The 27,469-nt window shown below is 56.2% G+C and overlaps 2 protein-coding genes across 2 annotated transcripts; both read left to right on the forward strand.

Moving 5' to 3' along the window:
* The first annotated feature begins 555 nt into the window (after window positions 1–555).
* LIN28A (lin-28 homolog A) lies at window positions 556–12,642 on the forward strand. The gene is made up of 4 exons (XM_035562354.1): window positions 556–586; window positions 1,420–1,598; window positions 11,137–11,321; window positions 12,429–12,642. The coding sequence occupies exons 1-4, from the start codon at window positions 556–558 to the stop codon at window positions 12,640–12,642; spliced, it is 609 nt and encodes a 202-aa protein (XP_035418247.1).
* Window positions 12,643–16,308: 3,666 nt separating this feature from the next.
* DHDDS (dehydrodolichyl diphosphate synthase subunit) lies at window positions 16,309–26,806 on the forward strand. Its single transcript, XM_035562344.2, has 9 exons — window positions 16,309–16,404; window positions 17,710–17,788; window positions 18,718–18,834; window positions 19,294–19,436; window positions 20,305–20,421; window positions 20,607–20,708; window positions 21,338–21,452; window positions 23,130–23,237; window positions 25,194–26,806. Exons 2-9 carry the CDS (start codon window positions 17,726–17,728, stop codon window positions 25,428–25,430), a joined length of 1,002 nt encoding a protein of 333 aa, XP_035418237.1. The 5' UTR covers window positions 16,309–16,404; window positions 17,710–17,725; the 3' UTR covers window positions 25,431–26,806.
* Window positions 26,807–27,469: the final 663 nt, after the last annotated feature.

Here is a 27,469-nt window from a genome sequence, read left to right on the forward strand (position 1 = left end):
CGGGGTCGTGTCCCCCCCGCCGCCCCCAAATGGGTCGTGTCGCCCCCCTTGACAGGTGGCCTCGCCCCTAAATGGGGGGGGGGGGCTCAACCCCCCCCCCCCCCAGTTCCCAAATCCCTCCCGGAATGTGTCGCTATTACCGGGGGGTTAATTAGGAAATTAGGATCACGTGGGGGCGGGCTGGACCAGCGGGGCCCGGCGCCCCCCAGCCCCGCGGGTGGGTCCCCGGGGGGGGGGGCGGGGGCCGCTATTGTCTGCGAGAATTTGGGAGCCTTTGAAAAAAAAACCCTCCCGCTCCCTCCCACCCCTATTGTTGGAGCGAAGATGGAGTCAAACCTCTCCCGGCTCCCTCCTGTCGGGGTCTAAGCTGGGCTTTTTTTTTTTTTTTGGTTCTGTTTTTTTTTTTTTTTCCCCCCTCTTTTTTTTTTTTCCTTTTTTTTTTTTTTTTTTTTTTTTTTTTTTTTTTGGCTGGGCTGCTACCCTCAAAGCTGGCCGAGGAGGAGGAGGGAGGAGGCGGTAACAGCCACAACTCGGAATTTGCAAGCGAGTGTCGGGATGGGGTCTGTTTCCAACCAGCAGTTTGCAGGTTAAGTTATATTATTGTCGCAGCCCTTCCTCGCCTCCGCGATTATTAATAACGGCGACAGAGCCCGGCCGGGGGGGGGCGGGGGGCGAGGGACACCCCCCCCCCCCAAACCCGACCCGCTGAGCCCCGCTCAACCCCGGCGGCCAAGCCGGGCCGAGCGTGGCCACGCTCCCGCTGCAGAGCTGGGGGGATTTGGGGGATTTTTGGGGATTTTTTTTTTTTTTTTTAGGATTTTTGCCACCCGACCCCCCCCCCCCCCCCCCCCAGCCCCAGGATGAACCCAGGAGCTCGGGGCTGGAGGGGGGGCGGGGGGGTCAGCTGGGAGCAGGGGTGCAGCGGGACGGATGCTGCCGGCGGGGTAAAATACTTTCCCCGGCGTGGCTCGCCGGGCTGGGGGGCGGGTTGGTGTTTTGGGGCAGTTTTTCCTGGTTTTGCGTGGTTTTGGTTTGTTTTTATTTTTTTTTTCGTTTTGGCTTTTTTTTTTATTATTTTTTTTTCCTTGTTTTGTTTTTTAAACGATTTCGGGAGGGGGCCGGACCTCGGGCTCCCACCCCGCACACCGCCCGGGTCACGCCGGCAGCAGCTCCCTTTGCTTCCTCCGGCACCCGGCGCGGTCCCGCACACACGTGGAGGCTGGGCTGATCGCTGCGTTTGGGGAAGGGAGTTGCATAATATTTTTTTATTTTTAATTTTTTTGCCTTTTCCAGCCTGCAGGACCCGACCTGGGGCTCCTGCTGCTCCTTCCCTGGGTGGCTGCGGGGCCTGGGCGGTGTTGGGGGCACCCAGCGCTCCCCCAGCCCCAGCTCAGGTGCTCGGTGTGGGTCTCTCCCCAGGTGCGAAGCCGGGTGAGGAGACGACCGGAGACTCGCCCAAGGCCGAAAACGAGCCCCAGCCGCTGCACGGCTCCGGCATCTGCAAGTGGTTCAACGTCCGCATGGGCTTCGGCTTCCTCTCCATGACCGCCAAGGGCGGCGCGACGCTGGACTCGCCCGTCGACGTCTTCGTGCACCAGGTACGTGGCGGCGAGCCCGGCCCCTGTGTGGGGCCCTGGGGTGGGGAGCAAAGGGGGTGCAGCCCCAGCAGCCCGCCGGAGGGACGCTGTGCAGGATGGGGCCCCCTGTGCTGCCCGAAAAGGGATCTCGTCGCTCCCCCCAATTTTAGGGAGGTGTCCTTGGGGAGCCGGGCTGCCCCCGGGCTCGTTTCCCCGGGGAGAGGAGGGCAGCGAAGGGCAGGCACAGCCCGTGCCCACCGCAGCCCCCGGCCCTCTCCAGGGACCGGCCCCGTAAGCTGATCCCGGAGCGATTTCATTTTCTCATCGTGGTTCACTGGGGAGCTCGTTGGAGCTCGGAGAGGGGCCGGGGGAGCAGGTGCCCGCCGGCTTGAAAAGGGGGTGCACGGGACGTGCTGGGGCAGGGCTGCTGCTCACCCCGTGGAGGGGAAGGGGAAAGAGCTGCCTTTCCCCCAGGTGTGGGGTCCTGGGACCCCTGAGCCAGGCAGGGATGCTGGATGGGGCTCTCCCCAGCTCATCCTTGTAGGGGGGGGGAATTATCTCTGTGCGGACCCCCAGGACGCTGTCCCTGGGAACTGGAAAACCAAATCTGGCTGCAACACGGTGACCCACGCTCGGTCTCTGTGCTGCGTTTTTGGGGGACAAAAGCCCTGCCCAAAACGTGCCCCGCTCCCTGGCAGCGGGCTGGGGCTGTGCTTGGTCCTGATGTGGCTGGCACAAAGGCGTGTAGGGGCACATCCACGCCCCTATGGATCCTGTAGGGTAGCGGCGGTCTCGTGTCTGGATTTAACCCGCGCACCTTGCCGAGCGGGGAAGCCCCGCGCGTATCCTGTTGGTGATCCTGCACCGAGGGAGATCGCAATTTCGGGGCTGCGGCTGCTCAAAGCTGCCTCGCTGGGGGGGGACGGATCCGCCGTGTAGGGGGGGACCCGGTGTAGGGGCTGGGGAAACGGGCTTGGAGCTGGTGCCTGAATCGGGGCCATGGGGCAACGCCAGGAGGGAGTTATGGGGCTCAGCGCCTGCGTGCTTGGAAACGGGGCTGGGTGCTGAGCGTGCCCCGCTGTGCCGGGGTCCCCGCTCCGATGAGGAAAACAGTGGTCATCAGGGCTGGGAAGCAATGTGAATGTAGGGAACGTGGTATCTTGGGAGCAAACTCGTGTGTTTTTGTGCGTACGGCCGGGAACAGGACGGGGATGGAGGCGGCGCGGTGGTGCCGTGAATGCCAGCTCCGGGGAGCCCCTGGAAGAGCCGGCTCCAGTGACCGGTGCTGACAACAGGCTCGAATCCCACAAAAGCAGGGTCCATCCTGCGGTCTGCTGGGCAGCCCAGGTGTGGGGCTGAGCTCCGGGGCTGTGCCTCACCCTGGCAGGGCTCATCCTGGGATTTGGGGTCCCCAAGGGGCTCCCAGCCCTGCCCAGGCAAGCAAAGGCACAAGGGAGAACCAAATCCCTCTTCCTTCGGCAGCGGCATTGTGAAGCTGCCTTTGTAGGAGCCAATTCCCAAAAAAACAACCGGATTTGGGGGCAATAGCTCCAAATCAGCAGGGGAAAGCCGAGCCGAGTACCGGGTGCTCCCCAGGGGCAGCAAATGGGTCTTTGCATGTCAATGCGGTGCAGCGGGACCTCGCGGGTGGGGGCGAGCCTCCCTCCGCTCTCCCCGGGTTTTATTGCCCCCAGACAGTCTGGTTTCCTGATTGCTCTCACTCTCGTTCCTGCAGGAAAAGAGAATTAGCCGGGTGGCTCCGCCGGCGCATCCCGGGGAGAGGGGCGACCTCCCGGCGTCCCGTTTGCCAGGAGCCCCGCACGGGGTTTGGCGCATTCGGGAAACGCGGCGAGCACCGGGCACGGGGTGATTTTGGGTAGGGGAGAGGCAACACAGTGCCTGAGGACGGTGCATGGGTCCCACCCGGGATGCTCGTGGCACCGTGGCCTTCGCATCCCGCGGGACTGAGGCGGGTTGGGGCTGGCGTAGCGCCCTGAGCATCCTCCGATTCCCACCCCGCTCGCTCTCGGCACAAGGTCGCTGATCCCCTGCAGCGAAGCCGCGGGGTCGCCCCGACCCCTCCTCGGCACCCGGGGAGAGGGACCAGAGGTGTCTCCGCACCCTGGGGAGGGGGTCAGGCCCCGAAGGGCAAAAGGCAGACCCCGGCCACAGCGGGGGCCGCTCGGGGTGCTGTGCCCGGCGCGGTGCGAGGTGCCCCGAAGCAGCCATTGGGGTTTAGCACCCAGAGCCCCCCCCGGCTCCCCGATAACCCGCTCCTTCCCCTCTTCATTTACATATGTGAATGATGACCCACAGGAAGTAATTGTGGGAGAAAGAAGGGAATTGGCCTCTTTAGATCTATTAAATCACTTTATTACAGGAACCAGGTCTGAATGGCCCTTCTCCGCAGGGAGCGCGTCTCCATCTCTCTCCCCCTTTATCTGATCACAAAGAGATTAAAATCTCTGCAGGACAGGAGACTAACAGGGCTCCTCCAGGGCTGCCTTTCCCTCTCATTGTGAGCTAAAAATGAGGCATTTGGGTTAAAATGCCTCCCCTGGACACTGGAGATGGATTCATTTGGGGGCTGTGGGGAGATGAAGCCCGGAGGAGCGGAGCAGGTCGTCCTGGGGATGCCGAGGGCTGAGCAGCGCCTGTGAAGGGCTGGGGGTCACCAGGTGGCAGAAATCCAGCTGGTGTTAGTGAAGACCCCAAATTTGCAGTGGTTCTCCCCAGGGATGTGGTCCTGGGCTCGCACTGCTGCTCTGGGCATTGCTTAGGGCACAGCCAGGCTGCCAGGGAAGGCAGACCTGGCAAAAGGGAGAAGGGGAAATGTGTGTGCCCCTTTCCCATGTCCCCAAGGCTCAATGCCTGCTGGCTGGAGCAGCAGAGGGAGCACAACCATCCCAAAAATTGGCCCTGTAGCCCTGGCAGAGAGAGAGGAGGAGATGGTGCTGCCCGTCCCATGGGGACCTCGCTGCTCCCGCAGCAGCCTCGCGCTGTCCCTGCCTCCCGGCTCCGTGTCTCAGAGCGTTCCTCCAACCCAACAGGTCTAAATCCTCGCTAAAAGCGGCAGTATTGGGGCTTTTTGCTCCATGATTTTTGGCAAGGAGAGCTGCTGGCTGCAGGGCTTCGCCCTCTGGCATCTCGGTGCCATGGTCCCGCATGTCCGTGGGGGGCACGACCAGGACGTGTCCCTCCTGTCCTGCCCGCAGCACGGCGCCAGCCGGCTGTGTGCTGGCACGGGGAGGGGGCTCCTGGCCCCAGGAGCCCCGCAGAGGGGGGCAGAGGGGCTCTGTCCCCACACGGGTGCACAGGGGATGGGTTGGAGGGGGACAAGGACTGGTGCCGTGTCCCCAAGCAGGGCTCGGAGGTGATGAGATGAGAAATGTTAACAAAAGCACGGGTTTTGAGGCAGCTCCATCCCTGAGCGAGCGCAAAGGTGGGGGGGGCACACGGGGCATTTCTCCCCCGGGAGCGGGGTCTTGCCTTCCTGCTGCCTGCCATGGGGCAGGATGCGGCCCCCGTGGGGGTGGCAGCAAGGGGAAGGGGCAGCGTGCGCCTAAGTCAGCGCATCGGAGCAGCGATGCCCGTGGGGTTGGTATTAAAAATCCCATTTTTCCACTCGGGTGCGTGGTTGCTCCTGCCTCCGCGTGGGGCTGGGGTCACCCCAGCCGTGGGTGGGCGTCCCGGGGTGCCGGCGTGGGTGGCTGCGGGAGCGGGGGGGGATTTACCGCGTCCCCTCGGGAAGGGCTCCCCGGGGGGCAGCAATGCACTTTGGCCTCTCCGCTTTCACGGGGGGGGGGGGGGGGGGGGGGAGGGGGAGGGGAGGCGAGAGCAATGGCTTTATTTAATTAATTTTTATTTTTATTTATTTTATTTAAATAACCGCTGGATAAAATCACGGCGCACCACGCGCCGCGCCCTGGGAAGGGGAATTCCTGGGAACGCGGTGCCCGATGGCGAGCGGTGAAAGAGAGCGGCTTTATTCCTGCCCTGAAACTCCCTCAAGTTGCACACAAAAAAAGCCTCCTGTCTCTGTCTAAAGATTAACTGATGGCTGCAGGCACATCCCTTCCCCCATCCCCAGCTCTCGAGCCCCCAGGGTGACGGGCAGGGAGAGAAAACACCCTTAAATGGTCTCCGAGATAAAATGGCCCAAATGAATGGGATTTCTCCCATTCTCTAAGGCACTGGCGCGGAGCTGGGGAGGGTCAGGATGGAGCCGGGGTCTTCGCCAGCCCCTTCCCCTGCTGCCCCAAGCCCTGGCTTTTCCTTTTCCCCATTTATTTGCTCCTAAAAATAACCAGGACAAAGCTGACCCCGCCGAAGGAAGGGGTGCTGCCGCTCCTGGACGTGCCCCTGCTTTAATATGGGAGTATGAAATTAAGATGCAGCAGCTGATCCTAATTAGCTGGTGCTGGCCCCCTCGCAGCACCAGGTGCCTGCCTGGGAAGCGAGCGAGGGTTTGGCAACCTGGGGGCAGGTAAAAACCCAACGGAGCGAGCTGAGGGGGTGGATTTAGGGCAGGCAACTGATGTCTTAGACCCTCAGTGGGTGCTTTTTCCCCCCCCAGAATTAATCTAGTGTTTAATGTTGCTTGCTTATGGTGGAAAATTGAGGGAACGCGTGGTTATTTTGGCAGGAACGTGGCTTTGTTTTGGTTTTGCTTGAATTAGAAAAAAAAAAAATGTTGGAGGGCTTTGCTCCAGATTGCAGGAGGGAGAGCCTGGAAAATCCCCAGTAGGGTTTCGGTGAAATCCCCTGGGCTCCCTGCGGCGGGGTCCTGCAGGCATCTCCCCCTGCACCACCGCCTCCTGCCAGGCTGAGCATCTGCCCCGATGTTCGCACCGAGGGCCGGGCAGCAGGAGAAGATTCCTGCTCCGATTCCTGCGCGTGAGCCCCAGAACAGCCTCAGTACAGTCCCTGGTGCTCGCTCCGTCCAGCGGCGCTGGGAAATGGCAATTTGGGAAGAGGGAAGGGCTTCGCTCAGGGGACGGATCCTGCCTGGGCACGGGCTGTGGATGTGGCCAATGTTCCCCGGTGCCCCGCTGGCAGAGCCCAGCCTGGCCACAACGTGCCCTGGGGCTCGTTCCCCGGCGGGCAGCAGCAGCTGCTGGGCTGAAACCGCTCCCAGGCTGGGCTGGGGCTGCCCCGTCCCACGGGGGCCGTCGAGCCGATGGAGCTGTTTGTGCCGGCCGGGCAGGAATCGCCGCCGTGCCAGCCCAAACTGGGCAAGCGTTAGCCCAAACCGGGCGAGCGGGAGCCCTCTGTGTGCCCACTCGTTCCTGGGGTGGGAGCGAGGAAGGGGCTGCTCTGCGTGGGGGCTGGGGGCCGCGCCAAGCCCAACCCTAAAACAGGGGCAGCGGGGTGGGCGCAGCTCCCACGGGGTGCAGTCTATAGGGTTTGGTGCCCCCGCTGTGGGATCCAAGCTCTGTGTGCTGGCTGCCAGGGGGGTCTTTCCTGACTGCGAGGGGGAAACTGAGGCACGGGCTGCCCGAAACGCCGCAGCCAGCTCAGAGCACAGCCCGGCCATCCCCTGGCACAGCTCGGTGCCGCGCTCGCGGTCCCGGAGCCGCTCTTAAGGCAGCATCCCGACCCAGCTTGTTTTCCCAGAGATTTGAGTTGAAAGCGCGGCGATTCCCCCGCGCAGATAAGGGCGAGGTGCAGCGGCCGCGCCGCCCGAGGCCCCTCCGGACACAAAGATGGTTTGATTGAGTGGCCGGGGCCGGCTGGAATAAACGTCCCCTTGTGTCGCGCTGGGGCGGCCGCGGGGACAATGGTGACCCCGGGGCCGGCCGAGCCCCTCCAGCGCCCAGCGGGGTTGGGGGCAAAAAGCGGAGCCGCTGCCGCGGTTTGGGGAGCAGAGGCTGGGTTTGGGGTGCTCCAGCCCCAAGGGGAAGCAGCGCTAATGACGGGGCTGCCGTGGGGGTTTTGTGGGGTGGGAGGAAGAGGAGGGAGGAAGGTGCCCACGTGCAGGTGGGGAAGGGGAAATGGGTGAAGTTGGGGTCTGCGGGGATGTGCTGGGGCGGTGGGCAGCGCTCGGCCGCTCACGTGCTGGGTCTTTGTCTGTGGTAAATGATGTTGGAGCCACCGGGGTGCGGGATGGGTGGAAAAGGGGCGAAGGGCCCGTGGTGGGGCTGCGGGGCCACTCAGCACCACGGGGAGCTGGGCCAGGCAGTGCCGGTGCTGCTGCTGCTGCTTCTCGTCCCACCGGTTAACTCTGGGCCCTAATGATGACGAGTGAGATCCCTGCGCTGGGATATGCTTTAAAACACAGTTTTATTGTCAATGCTTTGTGATGGAGAGCACGGGGTCGTTCTACACCCCCTGCCCCCAAACCGTCTCCCCGAGACCAACCCGTGGGCTGCAGGACCCGGCTCTGCTGCGGGCCCGGGGCCGGTGCACGGGGGCACAACGGAGCTTGGCGGGGGCAACCGCAGTGCAGCACTGGGGCTTCCAGCCCCCATGGCCAGCGAAGGGGGTCAGTGGGGCCGCGTCCATGCCGGCCACCCTTCCTCCCCCCGCCGTGGCCTGGAACTCCTGGAATTTGGCCGGCGTGAGCTCGGCCGCCGCCGGCCCTTTGTTCTCGCTGGCCGGCCCCGGTGGCTCCCAGCCCAAGCCCTCCCCTGCGCTCCCCCTCACCAGCATCCCCGGCTCGCTCCGAGCCCCCCCCTTCCTCTCTTTATTTTTTGGGGTGTGTGTGTGTGTGTGTGTGTGTGTGTGTGTGCGCGTGTGTGTGTGGAGGCCTGGGAAGGCTCCCGCTTTGTGTGTGGTGTGGGACGGGGGCTCTGGGCCCCTTCCTTTCAGATGCAGGAGGTATGCAGCTAATTCAATGGGCTGCAGTTTGATTACCTATCTGATAACAGAGGAATGCCAGCAATGTGTGTGTTTTGGGAAGGGGGCAGGGGGATGCGCAGGGACCACCAGCCACTCGCAGCTCACTTCAAAAGGCCGCGGCGGGGGGAGAGCTGGGGCGCCCCGGCCGCTGCCCCCCTTCTTCCCCGGGGAGAGGGCGTTTCCTTTGGCCTTTTGGCGGAGGGGGCCGGGGGCCGAGGAGGCGGTTGTCATCCTCGCCCGCTGCTGGAAAATAAATCGCTTCCCCATCATGTTGCGGCAGCTTCTGCCCCGGCCCTCCTCGTCCTCTTTGGTCCTGCCAAAGCGGGGCGATGGCGGGGAGTGGGGTGGGTGCTCAGAGTGGGAGGGGTGAAGAGTGGGAGCCCGGCACCCAGGGGTGCAGCAGCCCCCAGGGAATGGTGCCGGGGTCCCCCCCCCCCACTTTGGCTCAGCTTTGTCCCGGAGCACGGGGCCGAGCGCCTGCGAGTTTTCATCGCCGGCAGTGTAAACACAGCTGGGCCGGCCGCGGCTGTAAACACCCCGGTGGAGGCTGCCTCGTGTCCCCCGGCCTCCCTCGCATCCCCCAGCCTCTGGCAGTGCCACCAAGCAAAGCTCGTCCCCTCCTCGCCCCCGACGGCAGCTGCTGTGGCCGACCCCGGGGTGCTGGGGCTGAGCCAGGCACCTCCTTGCGCTTTGCTGGCGGCTGGGGCAGACACAGAGCTGGTGCTGGGGAGGTGCTCAGCATCCTCCCGGTGATGTGGGGCACCAGGGGGCCGGGCTGGGGCTGGGGAGAGGTGTGGGGGGGGTGCTGAGCGTGGCAGGCTGTTCACCAGTGGCGGGCGGTGATGGGACTGCTTGGAGCAGCAGCGTGTGGGCAGAGCTTGTCCCAGTGTGTCCTCATCAGCAGGGAGGAGGTTAAACCCGTAGCTTAAATTCTGGCTCTGATTTGGCAGTGGAAGGAAGCAGAGGTTTCTGGTGATCTCTCCCAGGGCGGCCTGGCCCACCCCAGCCCCGTGAGCTCTGTCCCAGCCAGAGCCAGGCTCTAGGACGTGGTGGTAGGGACTGGTGTGGCTAAAACCCCCCAGGAGGTTTGGGAATGGAAGGGACGAAAGAAGGAGCAGCTTCTCAAGCTCTGCTGCGCTTTCGCTTGCACGTGCCCACAGATGCACGCGCATCCTCCAAGATCCCACTGAAAAAAAATCACCCTTAAACCCCAACGGCTCCATTTCCTCCCTCCCTGCTCTCCTGCGGGGTGTCTCCACGCGGGTCCCGGGCAGATTTGAAGGGCGAAGAGGAGGAGGGAAGAGGGAAGGCGGCGGGGCTGCCCGGACGGGCAGCGTGCCCGCGGAGGATCCCTGCGGGAAGCACGGGCGGCCGCGGCCACGTGATGGGAACTCGGCAGCCCATGAATGGGAGATGCTCCATTCATAAAAGCAGGGTCCCCGCTGCATGCAGCCGCGCAGGCGTCGGGCTCTGCCGGGAATCCCAGCCCAGCGAGGCTGGAGCTGCTCCTCCCTCCGCCAGCAAATCCCCCTTAACTCTTTGCTCCCGCTCGTTAAGCCTCCGCTAACGAAGCCGAGCCAAACCTCCGCTCGAACGGCCGCCTGGGATGCGGTGCTCCCGGCCCGGCAGCGATGAGGGTGGCAGCGCTCACTGGCACGGGTGGGCAGGAGGTGCTGGGCGCATCGCCCGTCCCAGCTCCGCGCGAAGGTGTCCTGAAATGGACAGGGCTCGGGGAAAGTGGAGAGGATTTTTCCGTCCTCTCACGAACTCCCTCGCAGCCTGCGTCTCTCCGAACCCGTTTGTTTTCACGGTGTCGATCAGCGCGATGACCCCCGGGGCTGGGAGATGCCCCCAGTCGGTGCTGAGCCAGGGCCAAATGGCTGCTTAATTGCTGGGGGCGTTTAAACGGCTGGAGCCACGGGGAAGCTGCTGCATTTAGGGTTACCCTGGGCCAGCACCCAGCTCGGCAGCTTTTTAAGGATGCTCAGGCAAAAGCAGCGCAGAGCTGGGGTGAGCCAAGGCCAGGGGAGACTCGTATTTTTGGTAGCAGCCCTGGCATGTTACGTTGGGCAACTGCAGCCTTTGGGCCCCGGAGAAAAGCTCCTTATTGTTCTGGGAAGCGGAGCAGGGAGGGACTAGCAGATGCCGCCCTGAGGGCCCCAATTCCCACCCCCGTGTTGCAGCCTCTGCGGTGCAGCCGTGGTTTAGGGCAAAAGCTCCCGGACTTGCTGCGGGTATGGGCGCAGGGGGCTCGGGCCGTGTCCCCCTGGTTCTGCCTCTCCATGGGGAGGCGAGAAGGGCTGCACGTGCAAAGCCTCGAGGTCCTTTTGTCTTTTCAAAATGAAGTTTTGCATCTCTGCGCGAGCATCCCCAGCCTGTGGCATCAGGAGGTTGCAATGGGCAGTGTGGGACGGGGGGAGAAGGGGGCTGCAGCACGGACAGCCAGCATTTTGCAGCACACCCCACTGAAATTAGGGTCAGGTCTGGCTCCGCTGGCCCCAGTTTGCTGGATCAATGAGCCCAGCTTGGCTGCGTGCCTCAGCTCCGCATCAACAAACAGATGAAGGTGCACGGTCGAGCTCGGTCCCTGGTGTCTGCGCCCTTGGGTGGCAGGCACAGGGGACACCGGCAGCCCTGGTGCTGTGGGATGGGGCTTGGGGTGTGCCGGGGCTGGGGGCGCCTTGGTTTGGTGCTGATCCCTGTCCTCTCCTGCCCCCAGAGCAAGCTCCACATGGAGGGCTTCCGCAGCCTGAAGGAGGGCGAAGCTGTCGAATTCACCTTCAAGAAGTCATCCAAAGGTTTGGAGTCCATCCGGGTGACCGGCCCGGGGGGCGTCTTCTGCATCGGCAGCGAGAGGAGACCCAAGGGGAAGAGCCTCCAGAAACGCAGATCGAAAGGAGACCGGTAAGGGGCGGCTGGGGCCTGATCCGGGGCTGCTTCGGAGCCCTGCGGGTGCCAGGAGGTGCCTGGGGCTGGGCTCCAGCAGGGGCTATGTGCTCAGCGTCCCCCTCATGTCCCCGTGGTCCCCAGGAGGCTGCCCCATGCATGGGTGTGAGCTGGGCCGGGGCGGCCCCATCCTGCCTGCTTTGGGCAGGCAAGCGGAGCTGGGGGGCAGCAGGGCACGGGGTGGGCAGCGGCCCTTCCTCTGGGAAAGTGGCTTCCTCCTGCGCTTAATGAGCGGCAGATGCAGCTTGGTGGGGAAAGGGCAGAGAAGCCGAAGGGAGAGGGCAGAGGTCGGGGACACCCCGGGCTGATGCTCCCCTTGTGAGCGGGAGCCGCGGCCGGCCGAGCTGGGCAGGGGTAATTTTCCCTAAGAGAAACCCTTCCTTGTGGGAAGGAAACGGCCGGACGTCCTGGCAGCGTGTCCCACGGTGAGGCTCAGGGCCCCCAGAGCGAGGTCCGGCACTGCTGCCCTCTTCCCTGGCTGTTCACCTAAAATTTGGGTTTTCCAATCGGTTGGGAAGGAACTGGGGAGGAGAAGCAAAGAGCAAATGGTCGTGGCCATCCTAGAACAATGCAGGATGAGAAATGGGCACAAGGCAGCTCCTGCTCCCCGTGTTGTTCCAGCACGAAAGCGGCACCTGGGGGTGCGTGCTGCGAAGGCACAGCCTCAGACAAGCCACCCTCGGGGCTGTCCCCGTGCTGATGGCCACGGTCCCTGTCCTCCCAGCTGGGGCCACCGGCCATGCGACTGCCTGTTCCTGCTGCTCCGAGTGCTGGTGGCTTGTACCATGCAGGCTGGCGGTAACCCAAAATGCAGGACCCATAGACACAGGATCCATGACAGCGGTCGTGCTGGAGGGATGTGAGCCCCCAATGTCCCATTTTGTCCCCACACGCTTGCTTTCGGCACGTGGGTTTGCTGCCATCTCCTGGGTACCAGCAGCACCACTGGGCCAGGTCCAAACCCACTGGGGGAGTAAAACTGGAGCCGCCGCCGCCACCACCCTCGGCGGCAGCGACCCCTCTCCTTTTGTTTCTCCTCCTCGAATCTCTCTCCTCCCCTCGCAGATGCTACAACTGCGGCGGGCTGGACCACCACGCCAAAGAGTGCAAGCTCCCGCCGCAGCCCAAGAAATGCCACTTCTGCCAGAGCATCAGCCACATGGTCGCCAACTGCCCCGCGAAAGCGCAGCAGTCCCCCAGCTCTCAGGGAAAGCCTGCCTACTTCCGAGAGGAGGAGGACATGCACAGCTCGCCCCTGCTCCCCGAAACCCGGGAATGATGGCAGGCGGCGGCGGGGGCTAACACCGGGATGGAGAGGCTTTGGCAAGGCAACGGGCGGCCACGGGGGGCCAGGAGGAGGGAGCGGGGAGGGGAGACGGCGGCACCTTTTCCTCCCCGAAGCCCACTTTTAATTGGGATGGCTCCAAAAACAGTGGGGGGAGCATTCAGCGCACCTCTCGCGGGTAAAAAGAAACACGTTTGATTCGTCTTTATTCTCCATGAAGCCGGGCAGTAGCGTCTCTGGGAGGAGGAGCAGAGAGGCAGCATCTCAGGGAGGCTCTCGCGGCTCCCTGCTCCCCTGCCCCGTGCCCGGAGGAGGGAGAGACGAGGGCGGCAGAGCTGGGGGACGCCCACGGGCCGGCCCCGCGGCTCCCCCAGCTCCTCGCTCGCAGGTCTCCCCGCTTCCGAAACACGGAGCTGGGCAGCGGGAAGGCTGCGAGGGCTGGAAGTGCTTAAGCCAGCTGCCGGGGTTTTGCTGGTGGTGTTTCCCTCGGGGAAACGCAACCCAGCCGGGGCTCCCGCACGTCAGCACGCAGCTTGGAGGCGACACCACCAAGCCTGGCTCTTCCACGTGGATCAAACCCACGCAGGACAGAAACGCCGCTGCTCCTCCTGCCCGTGCCGTGTGCCAGAAACTGATGGCCCCTGGGCTAAGCCTGCCCAGGGGCAGAGGGAAAGGGGGAGCAGGGTGTCAGCGTCTGCCGTCGTCTCTCCCCGCCACCCCCCAGCCTTGCCTTTATTTATTGGCCCCGGTGACAATAAATTTTATTCTCCCGGGGCCGGCCGCCCCGTCCGTGCCGAAGCCAACGCCAAGTGAAAGCTGCACTAGGATGTGCGTGGATGACGTATCTTTGGGTTCGTTTGTCGTCTTTTTTTTTTTTAATATAAATATTCTGTTTTTTGTATTTTTGTATATTTTAATCTTTAAGAAAAGAAAAAGTCAAAAAAAGAGAGAGAGAGAGAGAGAGAGAGAGAAAGGACCTAATTCCTGCAACTTATTCTCAGGTATTCGAGCAATCTCAGGGATAAAATGCCTCTGTAGCCCAGTGCTGGACAGAGAGGAGGGTTTTTTCTAACAGCACAAAGATGTGACGAAGTTTGTATTGGAAGTGTAGATCTACCTCACTGGATGTTCGCTAGGTGGACTTGACGTGTTGTTGAGCTTTTTGGTTGTGGTTTTTTTTTTGGTATGTTTGGGTTTTGTTTTCTTTTTAACTGTATTTTAATAGTCTCTTTCCCTTCCCTGCTGGACTGAGGAGGAATTTGGGTCTGTCAATCTGTGCGCAGGGATGGAGAAGCCAGGCAGTGCAGGGGCAGGGAGCAGCTGCTAGAGCCCGTGTTGGCTCCCCAACTCCAGATTTTCTCCCAGCCTGGTGGCTTTTGAGGACTGTCCTCCATTTCCCTCTCCTGTTTACATTCCCCTCCCCGCCGTCCCAATGGGAACGCTCCTGTCTGCCCCATGCTGGAGTCCCCCTTGTCACCCGCAGGCTGGGATGTCACACAGGCTCCCAGCAGGCTGGTGCCATGGGGCTGGGGACCAGAAAGCCAGGATGGGGGTCCCAGGGCAACGTGGTGAGAGCTGAAGAGCTGACAGCAGCCAGGGAGGGTGTTGAGAGACTGAGCGTTGTCCTGAATCCCTGCCCTCACTCGTCCTCAAGCTGGGACCTGCTGGGACAAGGGACCTGGTGCCAAGTTCTGGCAAGGGAGGTGCAACTGCTCCGTCTGTTCCCTTCCTGGCTTCCCCCAAATGTTGGCTCACGATGGCTGGGGGAAGCTCTGGATCCCTGCTTTCGGGCCATTGACACTCCACTCCAAAACCCCGGGGCTGGCCGGAGCCTTCCCAGGGAGGGCATCTCGCCGTGCCGGCATCTCAGGATGCGAGCACGGTTCCTGCTGTTCTTTAGGTAGTGATAGGTTTAGATGTGGAGCAGGGCTGGACCAGGTGGAGAGCATCTCCTCCAACATCGCCATGGGGACTTGCCGAGGCTGTCGGAGCCTGGCATTCCCTCCAAAGCTTTGTTTGGCCCCAAATCCACCCCCTGCTCCGAGGCTTGCGGGGATGGAGAGCAGCTCCCAGCTGAGCCTGCCCTGCTCCAGTAGTTTCTATGGTGAGGTGGTGGTCTCTTCTTGGGAGGGTGGGGGAAGGACCTCGAGTTCTCAACTAGTGATGGGACCTAGACAAACCCACTTCAGGGAAACCGCTTTTGTCTGAACGGGGTAAATGCAATAGAGCGCACCAGGCTGCGCGTCTAACCCTGGGCTACGGTCCCGCTGCCGCGCTGTGTGGGCCGCTGGCCCTCCCATGGCACCTTGGTTGTGCCGGGGAAACGGCTGCCCCCTGGGTCTTGTATCTGTCTTGAAGAATCGTGTAGGACCTTTCCCCCTCGCCCCCAGTTTAATGGTTTGGTGATTTTTCTGCTAGGTGCCTAGTATGTGTAAATATCTCTGTAAATCTTTCCACTTTCTCTCAGTATTCTTGATTATTGTTTACAAAAGTAACAAGAAAAAAAAAAAAGAAAAAAATAGCCAAAGCATCTAATAGGTTTTGGACCAGGGAGACGGGATCTTCTCTGTGTACTCTGCCTTGCCACTCTGTGTGGGGATTTGACTTCTGTAGCCATCCCTGTCCTAGGCTAAAGCAAATAGCGAACGGCTTAGAGAATCACTCAGGTTTTCCCCAGGGCCAGTACGGCCCTGGGATCCCAGAAAACAGGGATTTTTATCTGTAAAGGGAAGCCACGCTGGAGAAGATGGGATTGATTTGCATCTTCTTGTTGCGTTTGCTGCTGTGGTTCTTCCCGTGTCTTGACAATAATTAAATAAATTGCTGCATCATCACCCACCCTGCCCATGCTCGGCTCGCAGGCGCTGGGCACTATGCATTACGGGACAGCGAATCGCGGGCGGATGAGGCTGCACACTCAGGGTCCTGCTGTAACGGGCCATTTGAATGTATTGGGAAAAATGTCCCTCACGAGGTGGTGTCGGTGTCTCCCCTGGTGTAAAAGCCTTGAGTCACAAGATTGTCTACGAGGAGACGGAAGAATGTAACTCCATGTTTACTGCTAGCAACCAAAGCTTGTTTGTGTCAAACTCTTGAATTTTTATGAAGTGGGTGGGAGGGAGGGAATACACGGGGAAGGCTGCGTGCGGATCGCCCCGGCCGCGCTTTCCAAAGAGATTTCCTGCTGGAGTCCCTGCAGCGAGAGACACAGCTCCTGTCGCTGCAGGATTTTTCCCCCCTCCTTTCATTTGTGTTTTTAATTTTGTACCATCTATGTAAAATGTGTTTTTCTGGAAAAAATAAAAAAAAATAAATAGAAGACCATGGGCAATGGCTGCTGGTGATGTGCTGCGTGCAGTTCCTCCTTCCTCCCCTCACCGAGGGGCTGTGGGGCTGAGAACCTCAGCCCCAAAACGGGCTGGGAGAGGGGGGGGGACTGAGCTTTGGGGGCAAAAACCGAGCCCCAAGGAGCCCTACGCACCCCAGGGCCGGCCTGAAGCCTCCCCGCGACCACCCTGCCCCTGTCCCGATGGCCGCCCCCCTCCCCTCATGGCCGCCCCCATCATGGCCGCCTCCCCTCACAGCCGCCTCCCCTCCCCCCTCCTTCTTCCCCCTCATCCCTCAGCGCCCCGCGCGCATGCGCGCCAGCCCCCCTCTCCCCGCGCACGCGCTTCCCGCCCCTGGGCGCGGGCGGGTGACGTAAGCGGAAGGGCGCGGCCCCCTCCTGAGGAGGCAGCGGCGGCGCCGCCGGCCGAGGTAACGCGGGGGGGAGACCCGGGGGGTAACGGGGGGGGGGGGGCCGCGGGGGGCCCTGAGGGGAAAGGGGGGGACGGAGGGGAAAAAAAGGGGGACGGGGGGAGCGGGGAGACCCTTCAGGCCCGGGGGAGCCGCCTCTTGGGGTCCCTGCCGCCTCCTTGCCGCTGCCGTCCCCTCAGGAGGCCGGGCCTCGCTCCGCGCTGGGGTCTCCCCTCACGGCGGGGGTGGGCCCGGGGCCTGGCGGCCTTGCTCCGAGGCCGTGTAGGTGAGCTCTCGGCGTCCCCCCAGTGCTCCTGGCTCGTGGGCAGGCGGCTTCTCGGTGGGGAGCGCTTCTAGAGGTGACCGCGTGAGGTTTTAGTGACAGAAGGTTGGGTTTTGTTAGCGGGCAGCGGTGGGGGGGGGGAGGAGGAGGAGGACGTGCTTTTCGCCCGGGTTGTCCCCAGGGAGGGCTGGGAGCTGTAGAAAGAGCCCGAGGTGCGGCCTGTCCTCGCCTGAATGCTTTGTGGCTGCATCTGTGGCTGCGCGCCGCTTCCCGAGGGCACAGGTGGAGAAGGCGCGCACAGAAAACGTGGGGTCGGTGCGATTTGAGGCTGCTCCTGCTCCTCGCTGGGGGACGGGTGGGTGGATCTGGGCTGTGACCCTGCAGCGCTCCTCAGAACTGCTGTGCCCACCTCTCTCAGGGCTCCAAGCTCAGAGAAATGACGGCAAATTTGGAAGTTCGGCAGGCTCTTGTATTTTGTTAGCTTAAACCAGGTATTAGTGTTTGATCTGTGGGTGATGTGGTAAAAAAAAAAAAAAAAACAATGTTTTTAGAGCTCTTGAGGCTGAAGTTCTCTATTTGTGAGGGGAAAAAATTCTCAGTGGTGACAGAGCAGGGTGGTTGGTGATGTCGATGGCTGCTTCATTTGAAGGGTTTCCAGCACAAAAGCACCGCAGGTCAGTTTGGGATCACTGCTCCCTGCCGAGCCTGGTGGTAGCCCGGTGCGATGTGAGTGCTTGTTGCCGTGGGTGTGTACAAACTCACCAGCTATTTCTGCAAGAAGAAGCAGGAGGGGATTTTCCTGCAGCAAGCCAGTAGACCATCAAGTCTGTTCTCATCCATCTGGAAAATTCCAGAGCTCGTTTCTGAGCTGTTCACTTCCCCCATTGTTTGCTTGTCCAAGCACTGGTGCAGGTGACAAAAAGGTCTCCAAAACAGCTACCTTATTTTTCTCAGGTGATTGCATGCAGTGTTGCTTTGGGCTCACGTGGAGTCTTCTGTACCTCTAACCCTTTTATTTTCATTTTCCCCCTGAAAAACAAAAGGAGCTCTTGGTAAGACATGTCGTGGATCAGAGAAGGCGAGCTGACCATCATAGAGAGATTCTGTGCCAACATAATTAAGGTAAGGAGCAAACTTTGGTTACCTACAGTAGTCAGCAATTAGCAGGCTCACCGTGGTTCGAAGTGGAGCTCTCTCTGTGACCAATCTGCTGTAGGAAGATAGCGTTGCTAGCAAGGGTACATGTTAATGCTGGCACTGGATGTACTTCCCTAAGCAGCATTTGGGGATGGAAAATTACTTAAGCTTAGTCTTGCAAATGAGCAGGGCTGCAGGTAGTGCTTGCCAGTAATGAGCTTATGCTCCCAGGCTTCCATGTTTTGTGCCCTCGCTGATGAAAGCAGGGCATGGGAGGAGGGAGAGCAGTGAAATGGTGGGTTATGATCTAAGAAATGAAGCCGGGTTTCTGCTGGCTGGAATAATGACCCAGCAGTTCCAGGGAAATTCTGTCCTGGCTCCGCAGAGCCTTGGAACTAGTGCTGCTGCCCTTTTTTCAAAGGGTCTCTCTGCAGGCCTACTGAGGTCAATGGAAGGGAGTTACTCGTCTTAAAGGGGAGAAGGTCTCACGGCTTCACGTGTCCTCTCCTAAGTTAATTGTGTCTGTGAAAATGCCCCTGAAATCTGAAATAAAAATACTTGTAACCACAGCAGCATGAAGCTCTGCGCACCTTCCTCTGCACCTGCAGAGAGGCGGTTGTGGCAGTGCTTTTCTGCCTCCTAAGTGCTACGGTTCTCTGTCATGAAACAGAAATGGGGAGGGCAAAGTTGCTTTTAGGTGTAGGCAATCATCAATACTGAGATGTTTTAGAGGGAGACTAAGCTGGGATTACCAAAGAGGTGATTAGCATCTTTATCTTCCAGCTCCAGGCTTTAAGCTGTGAGAAACCTCTTGCACTCCTAGAAATACGGGGTGCTACCAGGAATGGTGGGGCTACGCTCTGTGATGCAAGATGTCGGCTTTCTGGTCCGTTTTGTTTGTCCTTACCTTCTAGGCAGGTCCAATGCCCAAGCATGTTGCCTTCATCATGGATGGCAATCGCCGGTATGCCCAGAAGTGTCACGTGGAGAGGCAGCAGGGACACTCGCAAGGCTTTGATAAGCTGGCACAGGTGGGAAGGATGCTTGCTGCCTCTGACTTGTGTTGGAAGTCAGAGATGTGTTCATCAGCTGGCTTTGTTTGCTGCTTTACTGACGTGTTCCGTCCCTTCTCTCCTCTGACGAGTCAGGCCTTGTGCCTGCAGCTGATGTTAGTCGTTTGGGGGCCTGACTTCGGCTCCCTTACTGTTGTCTTGCAGAATCATTCTGATCTCCTAATTTTTCCTCTGTTTTACACTTGATTAAAGTATCTCCGTTGCACATTTGAAGCTTAATTCTGTGATGCAGGTTGAATTTATTTGAAAAGGCAAGGTAGGAATTGTCAGCTCTTGATGGTTGTTTCTCTTGATCCAGTCTTAGCACAGTGGGAAATGACAGGAAGGTTCTAGCAGCTGAGGATATGGGTCTTGCTGAGCTGTCTGATTGTCTGTTTATCTGCCTTGTGTTTTTAATTATATTTCATCTCCTTGCAGACGCTGCGGTGGTGTTTAAACCTGGGTATTCAGGAGGTGACTGTTTATGCCTTTAGTATCGAGAACTTCAAACGCTCCAGGGAAGAGGTGGATGGACTAATGGATCTGGCAAGACAGAAATTTAGCCGCCTGCTGGAGGAACAGTAAGAACCCTCTCACGTCTCTTTCCTGCAGGGCGGAACAAAAGCAGATCATCATCATTAAGAGAAACCTACGTGTGGGCACGTGGTGTGTTAAGCCACTTTTGGAGCTGGAGAGCTAGTTCACATTGTGCGTGTTGATGGAACTAGTACGGACTTGAGTGAGCGTGGGGGGATGTTGCAGCGCACTGTTGCACAGTAACTCGGTGGTGTTTGTTTCCCCATGCCCGATGGATGAGGAAAGTGCTGTGTGGAAAGGTTGTTTATCTGATTGAAGTAAATTGGTAGGGCAGTGAGAGGGCACAACTGGAATTAAGTGAGGGAGAGGACTCCCTGGTGCACACGGCTTCATTTGTGCACTGGGAGTCCTGATCTTCTCGAGTTCTGTCTGAGCACTGCAGCACACCACGATTCAAAGAGGCCGTTTCCCTGTTTTCTAGCCAGCGTGGCCTCTTCATCAGTGATAGGCCAGGAATAGTTGTGCTGTTCTGTGGGTGATCCTCAGTAATTTTGCTTTCTGTATTTTTGATTAGTTAGTTGCCTAGAGTCCGTGGTTGTATTTTAAGTTTTACACATGTGGATCTTCATAACTTCAGGTAGGCATGCCTGAGTTGTGATTGTTATCGAGCCCTGTGGTTATGTCTGTACCTGAGGTACCCGCGTGGGGAATGATCGTTTTCCCTGTAGGGAATGGTTTGGGATGAACAAATCTAAGGCAGTTCTGAAGCATAACGACCAGATGTGTTAGGTGGTGTTTCTAATTCTTAGTTTTGCTAAAGCTGTGCCTGCTGTTTTCGTTTGGTGGCTGTTATGCGAGGCAAATAGGGGCTGGTCTGTTTGCTGCAGTCCTCACTCTTGTTGTTGGGTATAGGGAGAACCTGAAGAAACACGGTGTGTGTATCCGTGTCCTCGGAGACCTGCCACTTCTGCCCTTGGATATTCAGGAACTGATTGCCCAAGCTGTGCTGGCAACCAGGAACTACAAGAAGTAAGTGATGTATGGATCAAAGTAGCTGGTACGTCATGCTCTCCTCTTTGACAAGTATTCAGCCTTCAAGTAAGACACGATACCTCTTTCTTTGTCCTACAAGCACCCAGAACTGTTGTACATACACCATTTGTCACCTGCTGGCCCTTTACTTTTAGGTTTTCATGACTTTCTTCTCTTTTTAGGTGCTTTCTAAATGTCTGCTTTGCATACACATCAAGGCATGAAATCAGCAATGCTGTCAGGGAGATGGCGTGGGGTGTGGAGCAAGGGCTGCTTGAACCCAGGTATCTCTGGTTTTTCTGTGTGATGCTTCATAGATTAAGACTGTCTTGCTTCCTGTGATTTATCAATAACCTCCCAGAAACCAGGTGGCTTTTAAATAGATCTTATTAAACCAGTCTGACTGGAGCAAATGACTTAAAGTTACTGTGCAATGTTTGTTTTTTGTTGTTTCAATTGCCGTGGTGATAGATACAGAAGAAAAGATCTGTGTCTTAAGTTAGAGTGTGAAGGCAGAGTTCATGCCGCAACGCTGGGCTGCTCAGTTGGCAGATTTAGCTGTGGGGTCAAACAACAGATGAATCACTAACACTAAACTGTTCCTCTACCCTGTAGAAGATGGAGTAGTTAGCTCTCTGCTCCAGGTGGAAGTCTCCACAGTCTGTTTCTACTGCTGTCTTACGTTTTAAAGAGCATCGGGGGATGCTCTGGGGGCTGAAAGAGCATTTGGAATGGCCTGTGGAGCAGAGAGCAGCGTCTGTCAGCAAGCTGACGACTGGCTGTGGTTCAGTCCCAGCCACCCAGTTTTAACCTGCAGTCCTGAGTTTATAAAATTATTTAGTAATTCGGATTTAGTAGTGACACCTCCATCGGCTCAGGAAAGTGATTTTAATGGGATGCATCTGTCTTCTAGTGATGTGTCTGAATCGTTGCTTGATAAGTGTCTGTACACCAGCAACTCCCCTGACCCAGACCTCCTGATTCGAACCTCCGGAGAGGTCCGGTTAAGTGATTTCTTGCTCTGGCAGGTAAAGTTTTTGTTTTTTCCATAAAATATTCCATCTTTGCATCAGAGAGTGTTCTGACTCCAGGTGTGATGATGATGAAGGTTCTTAAACTCTCCCTGCCAGTGTTTCCTGGGATGAGGAAATCCCAGGAAGGATTTCTAGAACCTTGGGAGTGGCATTCGTCACATGTCAGCAGCTGTAGGTACTGAAGATGTAACCTTATAATGTATGTGACTAACCTTTCACCATTTCAGAAGTTTGTTTGACTTCGGTAGTGAAACAAGACACGTTCAGGATAGGTTCCAAGGACAACAAAGTCAAATCAGCATGACTGGGCTGCTAAGCTAAAATGTAGTAACTTCTTAACACATGTAAAGTTCATGAATTTGCAATTGCAGCGTTCAAAGCTGCTTCCATTTCTCTCTCTCCTGTGGTAGGCAATTTTGAATTGTTTGTAATCCAAACTTTGTGGGAGAGCACTTGAGTCGAGCTGCTTTACTTAGTTACATTTTACGTGTGCAGTCTGGAGCCAAAAAACAATTGCCTTTAAGCAACCACATCAAATGTTCCTATTCCAACTTAATTGGCAGGTTCGCAGAAGTTGTCTGGCCTCGGCTGCAATTGCCTACCAAAGCATCCCTCCCTTCTGCCGTATTCTTGGGCACATGTTTACCCTGAATGGGTGTCAGTACTGCAAAGTAACATTGCCCTTGCTCCTCTTGCTGGCAGTCCTGGCAGAGGTGCATTGGAGACTGAGCTTATGTGTAAGTGGTGAAGCGTTACTGAGCCAGCCGATGCTCTGGGAGCCTGGCTGGTGTGGTGCCCCTCTCCTGTGCCATGGCTTTTGGCAGAAGCAGCAGAGGAGAACGTGTGCTTGTGCTCCTGCTTTGCCAGCTCGCAGACCAAAGTGTTGGTCCACATTTCCCTTCAGTAGCAATTGTGAGAGTCCTGACGGCCCCATAGTAGAAGGAAATTGGGCTATTCAGGGTGATTCTGTGGTATCAGAGAAAATGTCCTCACAGTGTTTTTGCATAGCATCGACTCTTAAGACTTTTCCTTTAGCATTACAATTTTGAGTCATGCAGAGTTTCTTTAAGTGTTAGATTTTGTAGTAATGGTCACAGGAATACATTTACTTGAAACACTGAGGGACTTAGTGGCCAAAATAAGCTTTCAAGTTAAAACCTTACATCTTTCAGCTCTAGGATGTCTGTGGCACACCACAACTCTTAAATTGATTAAGCAGTTTAAATGCCATGAGTGGGCAGCGAGGAATATCAGGAGATGCCATTTGATGAATGGCTTAAATGTCATGTCTTGATCCTCAGTTCATATGTTATTCCCTTAACACAGCCTTTGATAGTCCAATGTTGCTATTTTAGTTTTATTGTACATCTGTGATGCTTAAGCTATTAAAAATACCTCTAAGGACCAATGTAGCATTAGAGAGTATTCTGCTGGTGATTTTACAGGAATGGGTGACTGGTGTCCTAGCATTACAAACTAATTAGACTGTACAGTGTGCGATTTCAAACTATCCTGGCTGGTATTTATTTCATTTTAAGTAGAACCTGATAACACAGGCTAGCTGAAATCTTTATGTGAAAATCGGCACAGCTTGACCAATTGAGCTGTATCTTGGTGACTTTTTTTCCCCTTGCTAGCTGATTAAACCGTTGGTAATCTTGTCTTCTGCAGACATCCCATTCATGCCTGGTGTTTCAGTCAGTGTTGTGGCCAGAATATTCCTTTTGGAACTTGTGTGAGGCTATCCTTCGGTTCCAGATGAACTACAGCGCTTTACAGGTAAGCGAGCCTTAGGGAGATGGAAAGCTCATCACAGTTATCTGCACAGCAGCAACGTGCTGGACATCAGGTGAGAGTGTGCAGAGTGGAGACAGGAGTTATTCATCTAGTGTGTTTAGTTAAGACCTTGTTTCACTAGCAGCAGCCATTGCCAGATGTGTTGTGTCTCCTATACCTGTGTGGCTTGTTACAACACGTTAGCATGGGTACAGACTCCTCTGCTTTCACGAATAACTGAAGAATCTGAAGTCACCACTGTCTCCAGTGCTTATTGCCCCTCCACCAGCTGGAAGTATGTCCCCACTCCTCCTCTGGCAGGACAGAACAAGTAAACACTCCTCACTTGCTACAGGGTGAAATCAGGGAGTTTAACTCAAGCCACTTAATCAGTGGTTTCAGTGAAGACTGAGTCCACTTGGGATCAAGTGTGGGGAGATGGTAAGGGAGGACTTCTCACTCAGAGTAACTGCTGATTACAAGGAGGTGGGTTTTTTGCATTTGAAATAAGTAATCTTGAAAGCCCAAAGCTAGAGCTCTTGAAACAGCTTACACTGGTGGAGGGGATGTTTGCCAGTTAGAAACAGATGGGGTTAGGGGCTTGACTTGCTGAGAAGCCAGAATGGGTTACAGCAGCTGCCTCTACTTAGGGAGGGTGCTGCTGCGTTCAGGGTGCTGGAGGCAGCTACAATATGGATAGGCAGCTGGATGGAAGGTTTGACAAAGTACAGAAAACATACGGTTTGGAGGCATTTGACAAAGGTATCCTCCTCCTGTTTAACGGCAATCTTCATTTTCCAGTTTGCCTGCTGCTCAGGCGAGTTCCTCACCCGTTAGTCTGTAGGTCAGCTATAACCTGCTGTGGGTACATGGTAGCCAGCAGGTGCTGGCAGAATTTGACTTTGTCCCGGGGTGGAAGTCTTATTCTGAACGAGCTGGTGATCTTTTCACTTCTAATAAACGGAGCTACAGCAGTGGGCTGTTACCAGTTCAATGGGCTTTCTCTAGCTAGGGATGTTTCTACGCTCATTCCCAGCGCAACAAAAGTTTACAGTGCCAGAGCAGAGACTGCTGACACGGACACAGTGAAAGGGTGGTGAAGAGTGGCTCAGGTTCTCATTAGAGTAATTATTACTACTTCCTCATTTGAAAGGCCACTACTGCCCCGTAGCGTGTGCATGTCAGGTCATGTCATAGTGACTGCTCTTAAAATGAAAAGTTAATATACCTGCATGCAGGTGTGGGTTTTGTTTGTTTCTTTGTGTGTGATATAGGTTGCAGGGTAGGATATCTGCAGTAAGAAGAAATTCAAGTGATGTTCTGCAAAAATACTTCAAATACTTGAAGGATAGGCAAGGATAGCTACTGTCTTTACCTTTCCCCTGCCCATCCTGCTGTGTAATGAGCTGGTAATTTATTAGATTGCAGATGTTTGGGAATGTTGAGCACACTCTTGCTTTTTTGCTCAAGCTGATTAGCTATTAGCTCAATACCTGATCATCAGCTCGAAGAATTGCTGCATAGATCATTGTTCTGAATCCCCTAAAACCTTTCAGCTGCTGCATGAATAGGATCAAAGATTCAGTGATGACATTGGCAAGCTTATGTGCACATCTGTGGTTTGAAAGTGCTCTCGTACACCGTTCCTCTCTGATTCAGGTATCTGAGGGTTTTTCCACAATCTGTCGTGACCTTTATCTATGTTAACTGTGAGTTAATGCTTTGAGCAAGCTTGTGTCTTGGGGAGAAGGTCCTGAAGGATATCCCTATATTTTCTCTAACTGATCAAGCAGGCTGCCTTGAAGTAGGGGAGGCACACAGAGTCACTCTTCATTTACCCTACAGATTGATTGCCAAGCAGAGGCTGTTTCTTCCATAACCTGTGCTGCCTTGCATCTGCACCACAGATGAGCTGAAAGGCCTGGTAAAGTGCTAACGCTCTGCTGCTTTTCACTCTAGAAGGCCAGAGACTCCTACATGGAGGAAAGGAAGCAACAACAGATGGAAAGGGATCAGGCTTATGTGACAAAGAAGCTGCAGCAGGAGGGTTTTGCATCCCATGGAGACTCTCAGCGTCGACGGACACTGTTGCAGAAATGCACCGCCATGCGGGAGGAGAGAATCCAGGGCTTCCTACAGGCACTAGAGCACAAGAGAGCGGACTTCCTTGAAAGATTGTGTACAGTGTCTGCATGACATAAGTGCTGGGTGGTTCTTGGGAAGACAGTTTTTAATCATGTTAGAGAGAATATCTGCTGTCCAGAGGAATTCACTTGGTGTGGTTCTGCCGTGGGGATGCAGGGCTGCTACTGGACTTTACATCCCCACTGGCACTGTCCGAGGGCAGGCACAGACTACTGTGAACCTTCCTAGTTCTGTGAATGCTGCTGAGGAAAGTAATGCCGTCCTTCTGTCTTGCCTCCCTGCCCCTGATGATAGAGGGAGAATGCACGCACCCCGCTGTATCTCCGCTGCTTGGTACTTCAGAGGCCTGGTGGTTTTGTGACAAGTTAACTAAAATGAGCCTTGCATTCTGTTAGGCTCCTCGTGAATTGGCCCAGGCTACCAATTTCAGTCATGTTAAATCAGCCTGGGCTTGAATTCTTTCTGTGACTTTGCAGTAGCGAATCCTCCAGTGAGATTTCCTCTGCTGTCCCATCCCATTTCCTTTTTGACGAGAGGGGATTATTCCTGGTGTATGAGGGAGCCCTGTGCCAAGCACTGGCAGAGATATTTCCCACTGCCTACTTTGGGCATCTTGCCTTTTCCCCACCTTATTATGCTGGTTTTGATTTATCTGCTCTTGGCTTCCAAAGAGCTAAAGCAAGGTGTTGTCAGCGTTGCCATGAAGGAAAAAGGATACTCCAGAGCTCCATCAGGCCCTGTGATCCCTTTTCAGCAGTGTTGGGGGGGAGGGAACCCAAATGCTGCCTTCCAAACCCAGCTGGAACACACTGACTATGCTGAGGGAAAGAAGGGGGAAGGGTCCAAAGAGGCAAAGAAAAACAATTGTTTGGGAATTAACCTCATGGCTTAAAAAGGAAAAGAAGTTAGCTTAAACCAGGGGTTGGATGCGGTGTGCCAAATTCCTCTGAGACCTCTAGAGCTGTGACTTAACATCCACCATCCACTTCTGGGGAATGAGGATGGGCTTAGTTCAGGAATACAGGAGCCAAAACCAGCCTCTGACCCCAGCCAAAATGATGCAGAAGTGCTATATAGCTGATTTTAATGGGAGTGGCCAGAGCAGCTGTGGAGCGTTACTTCTCAGTTCTCTATTAGCAGGGAGATGGACTAGATAATTTCCAAGATTCTTTCTGTCTCTTAATTTTTCCTGGTTTCCGTCCCCACAATCAAAATAACAGGAAATGTCTTGCTTTTGTTACTGATGCACGTACAGGTGCAGCAGTATCAGCTATTGCTGTTTTTAAAGTATTCTTTTTTTTAACCTCCAGGTGAAAATGAGAAAATGCAAATTTAAGACTTAAGTGCTGCAAACTCAGCATTTTGAATGTGATTGTGAAGAGGGTAACTACATTGTCAAACCGTGAATAAAGCATATTCATACCAAACTATTTAAAAAAATAAGTGAACACTTAAAACTTCATAGAGCTTCATATTCTTAGGTGTAATGGAGTTGGCATCCAGGTCTAGTACATCGTTTAACCTGTGACAGGTCCTTCATCTGGTTCCTGTTAGACTGGAAAAAATTTGAAGGCTGTGTTCTCTTTACAGTTGTGTGAGCAATTTGCTGGTATCCCAAGGCCTGGCTGAATGGAGCTCTGTGCACGTACATCCTCTTGTGTAAGTAAGCAAACAGTAGCTTGGATGAAGGGGGGCCAAGGTGAAGGGAGCTGTCAACTTCAACTTCTGCTCTATTTTATTTTGTCTGTCTGCACGTTTTGGGAGGTTCTCTGTGGACATATTTCCTACTCTCTATGAGATGAGCACTCTCCAGTCTGCTTTGCCAGGCAGCTATAGGGAGACTGGTTCTACCCAAGGATGCATTTTTGCCCTTTTTTTTTTTTAAAAAAAAAAAAAAAAAAGCTTTTCAGTTGTTCTCGTGCTATGGGTGACCAAACTGCAGTGGTGGCTTTCCAAAACGGAGTATAACTGTTGCAGGTGTGGTAACTGAAGGCTAGGAGTTACAAAAGGTTTGCAGGGAAAGTTTCAATCCCTTTCTTTGCTGTCGTGGGGGGAGGGAAGAGGGTGTCAGTTCATCAAGCAGTGGAAAA

The sequence above is a fragment of the Cygnus atratus genome, chromosome 23 (assembly GCF_013377495.2).
Source record: "Cygnus atratus isolate AKBS03 ecotype Queensland, Australia chromosome 23, CAtr_DNAZoo_HiC_assembly, whole genome shotgun sequence".
NCBI classification, from domain to species: Eukaryota; Metazoa; Chordata; class Aves; order Anseriformes; family Anatidae; genus Cygnus; species Cygnus atratus.

Bases quoted from the DNA above. Each gene is read 5' to 3' on its own strand.
- LIN28A (XM_035562354.1), top strand. From the start codon at position 556: ATGGGGTCTGTTTCCAACCAGCAGTTTGCAG. The intron at 587-1,419 runs GTTAAGTTATAT...GTCTCTCCCCAG, and splicing joins TTCCAACCAGCAGTTTGCAG to GTGCGAAGCCGGGTGAGGAG. The intron at 11,322-12,428 runs GTAAGGGGCGGC...CTCCCCTCGCAG, and splicing joins CGCAGATCGAAAGGAGACCG to ATGCTACAACTGCGGCGGGC.
- DHDDS (XM_035562344.2), top strand. From the start codon at position 17,726: ATGTCGTGGATCAGAGAAGGCGAGCTGACCATCATAGAGAGATTCTGT. The intron at 18,835-19,293 runs GTGGGAAGGATG...ATCTCCTTGCAG, and splicing joins GCTTTGATAAGCTGGCACAG to ACGCTGCGGTGGTGTTTAAA. The intron at 23,238-25,193 runs GTAAGCGAGCCT...TTTTCACTCTAG, and splicing joins TGAACTACAGCGCTTTACAG to AAGGCCAGAGACTCCTACAT.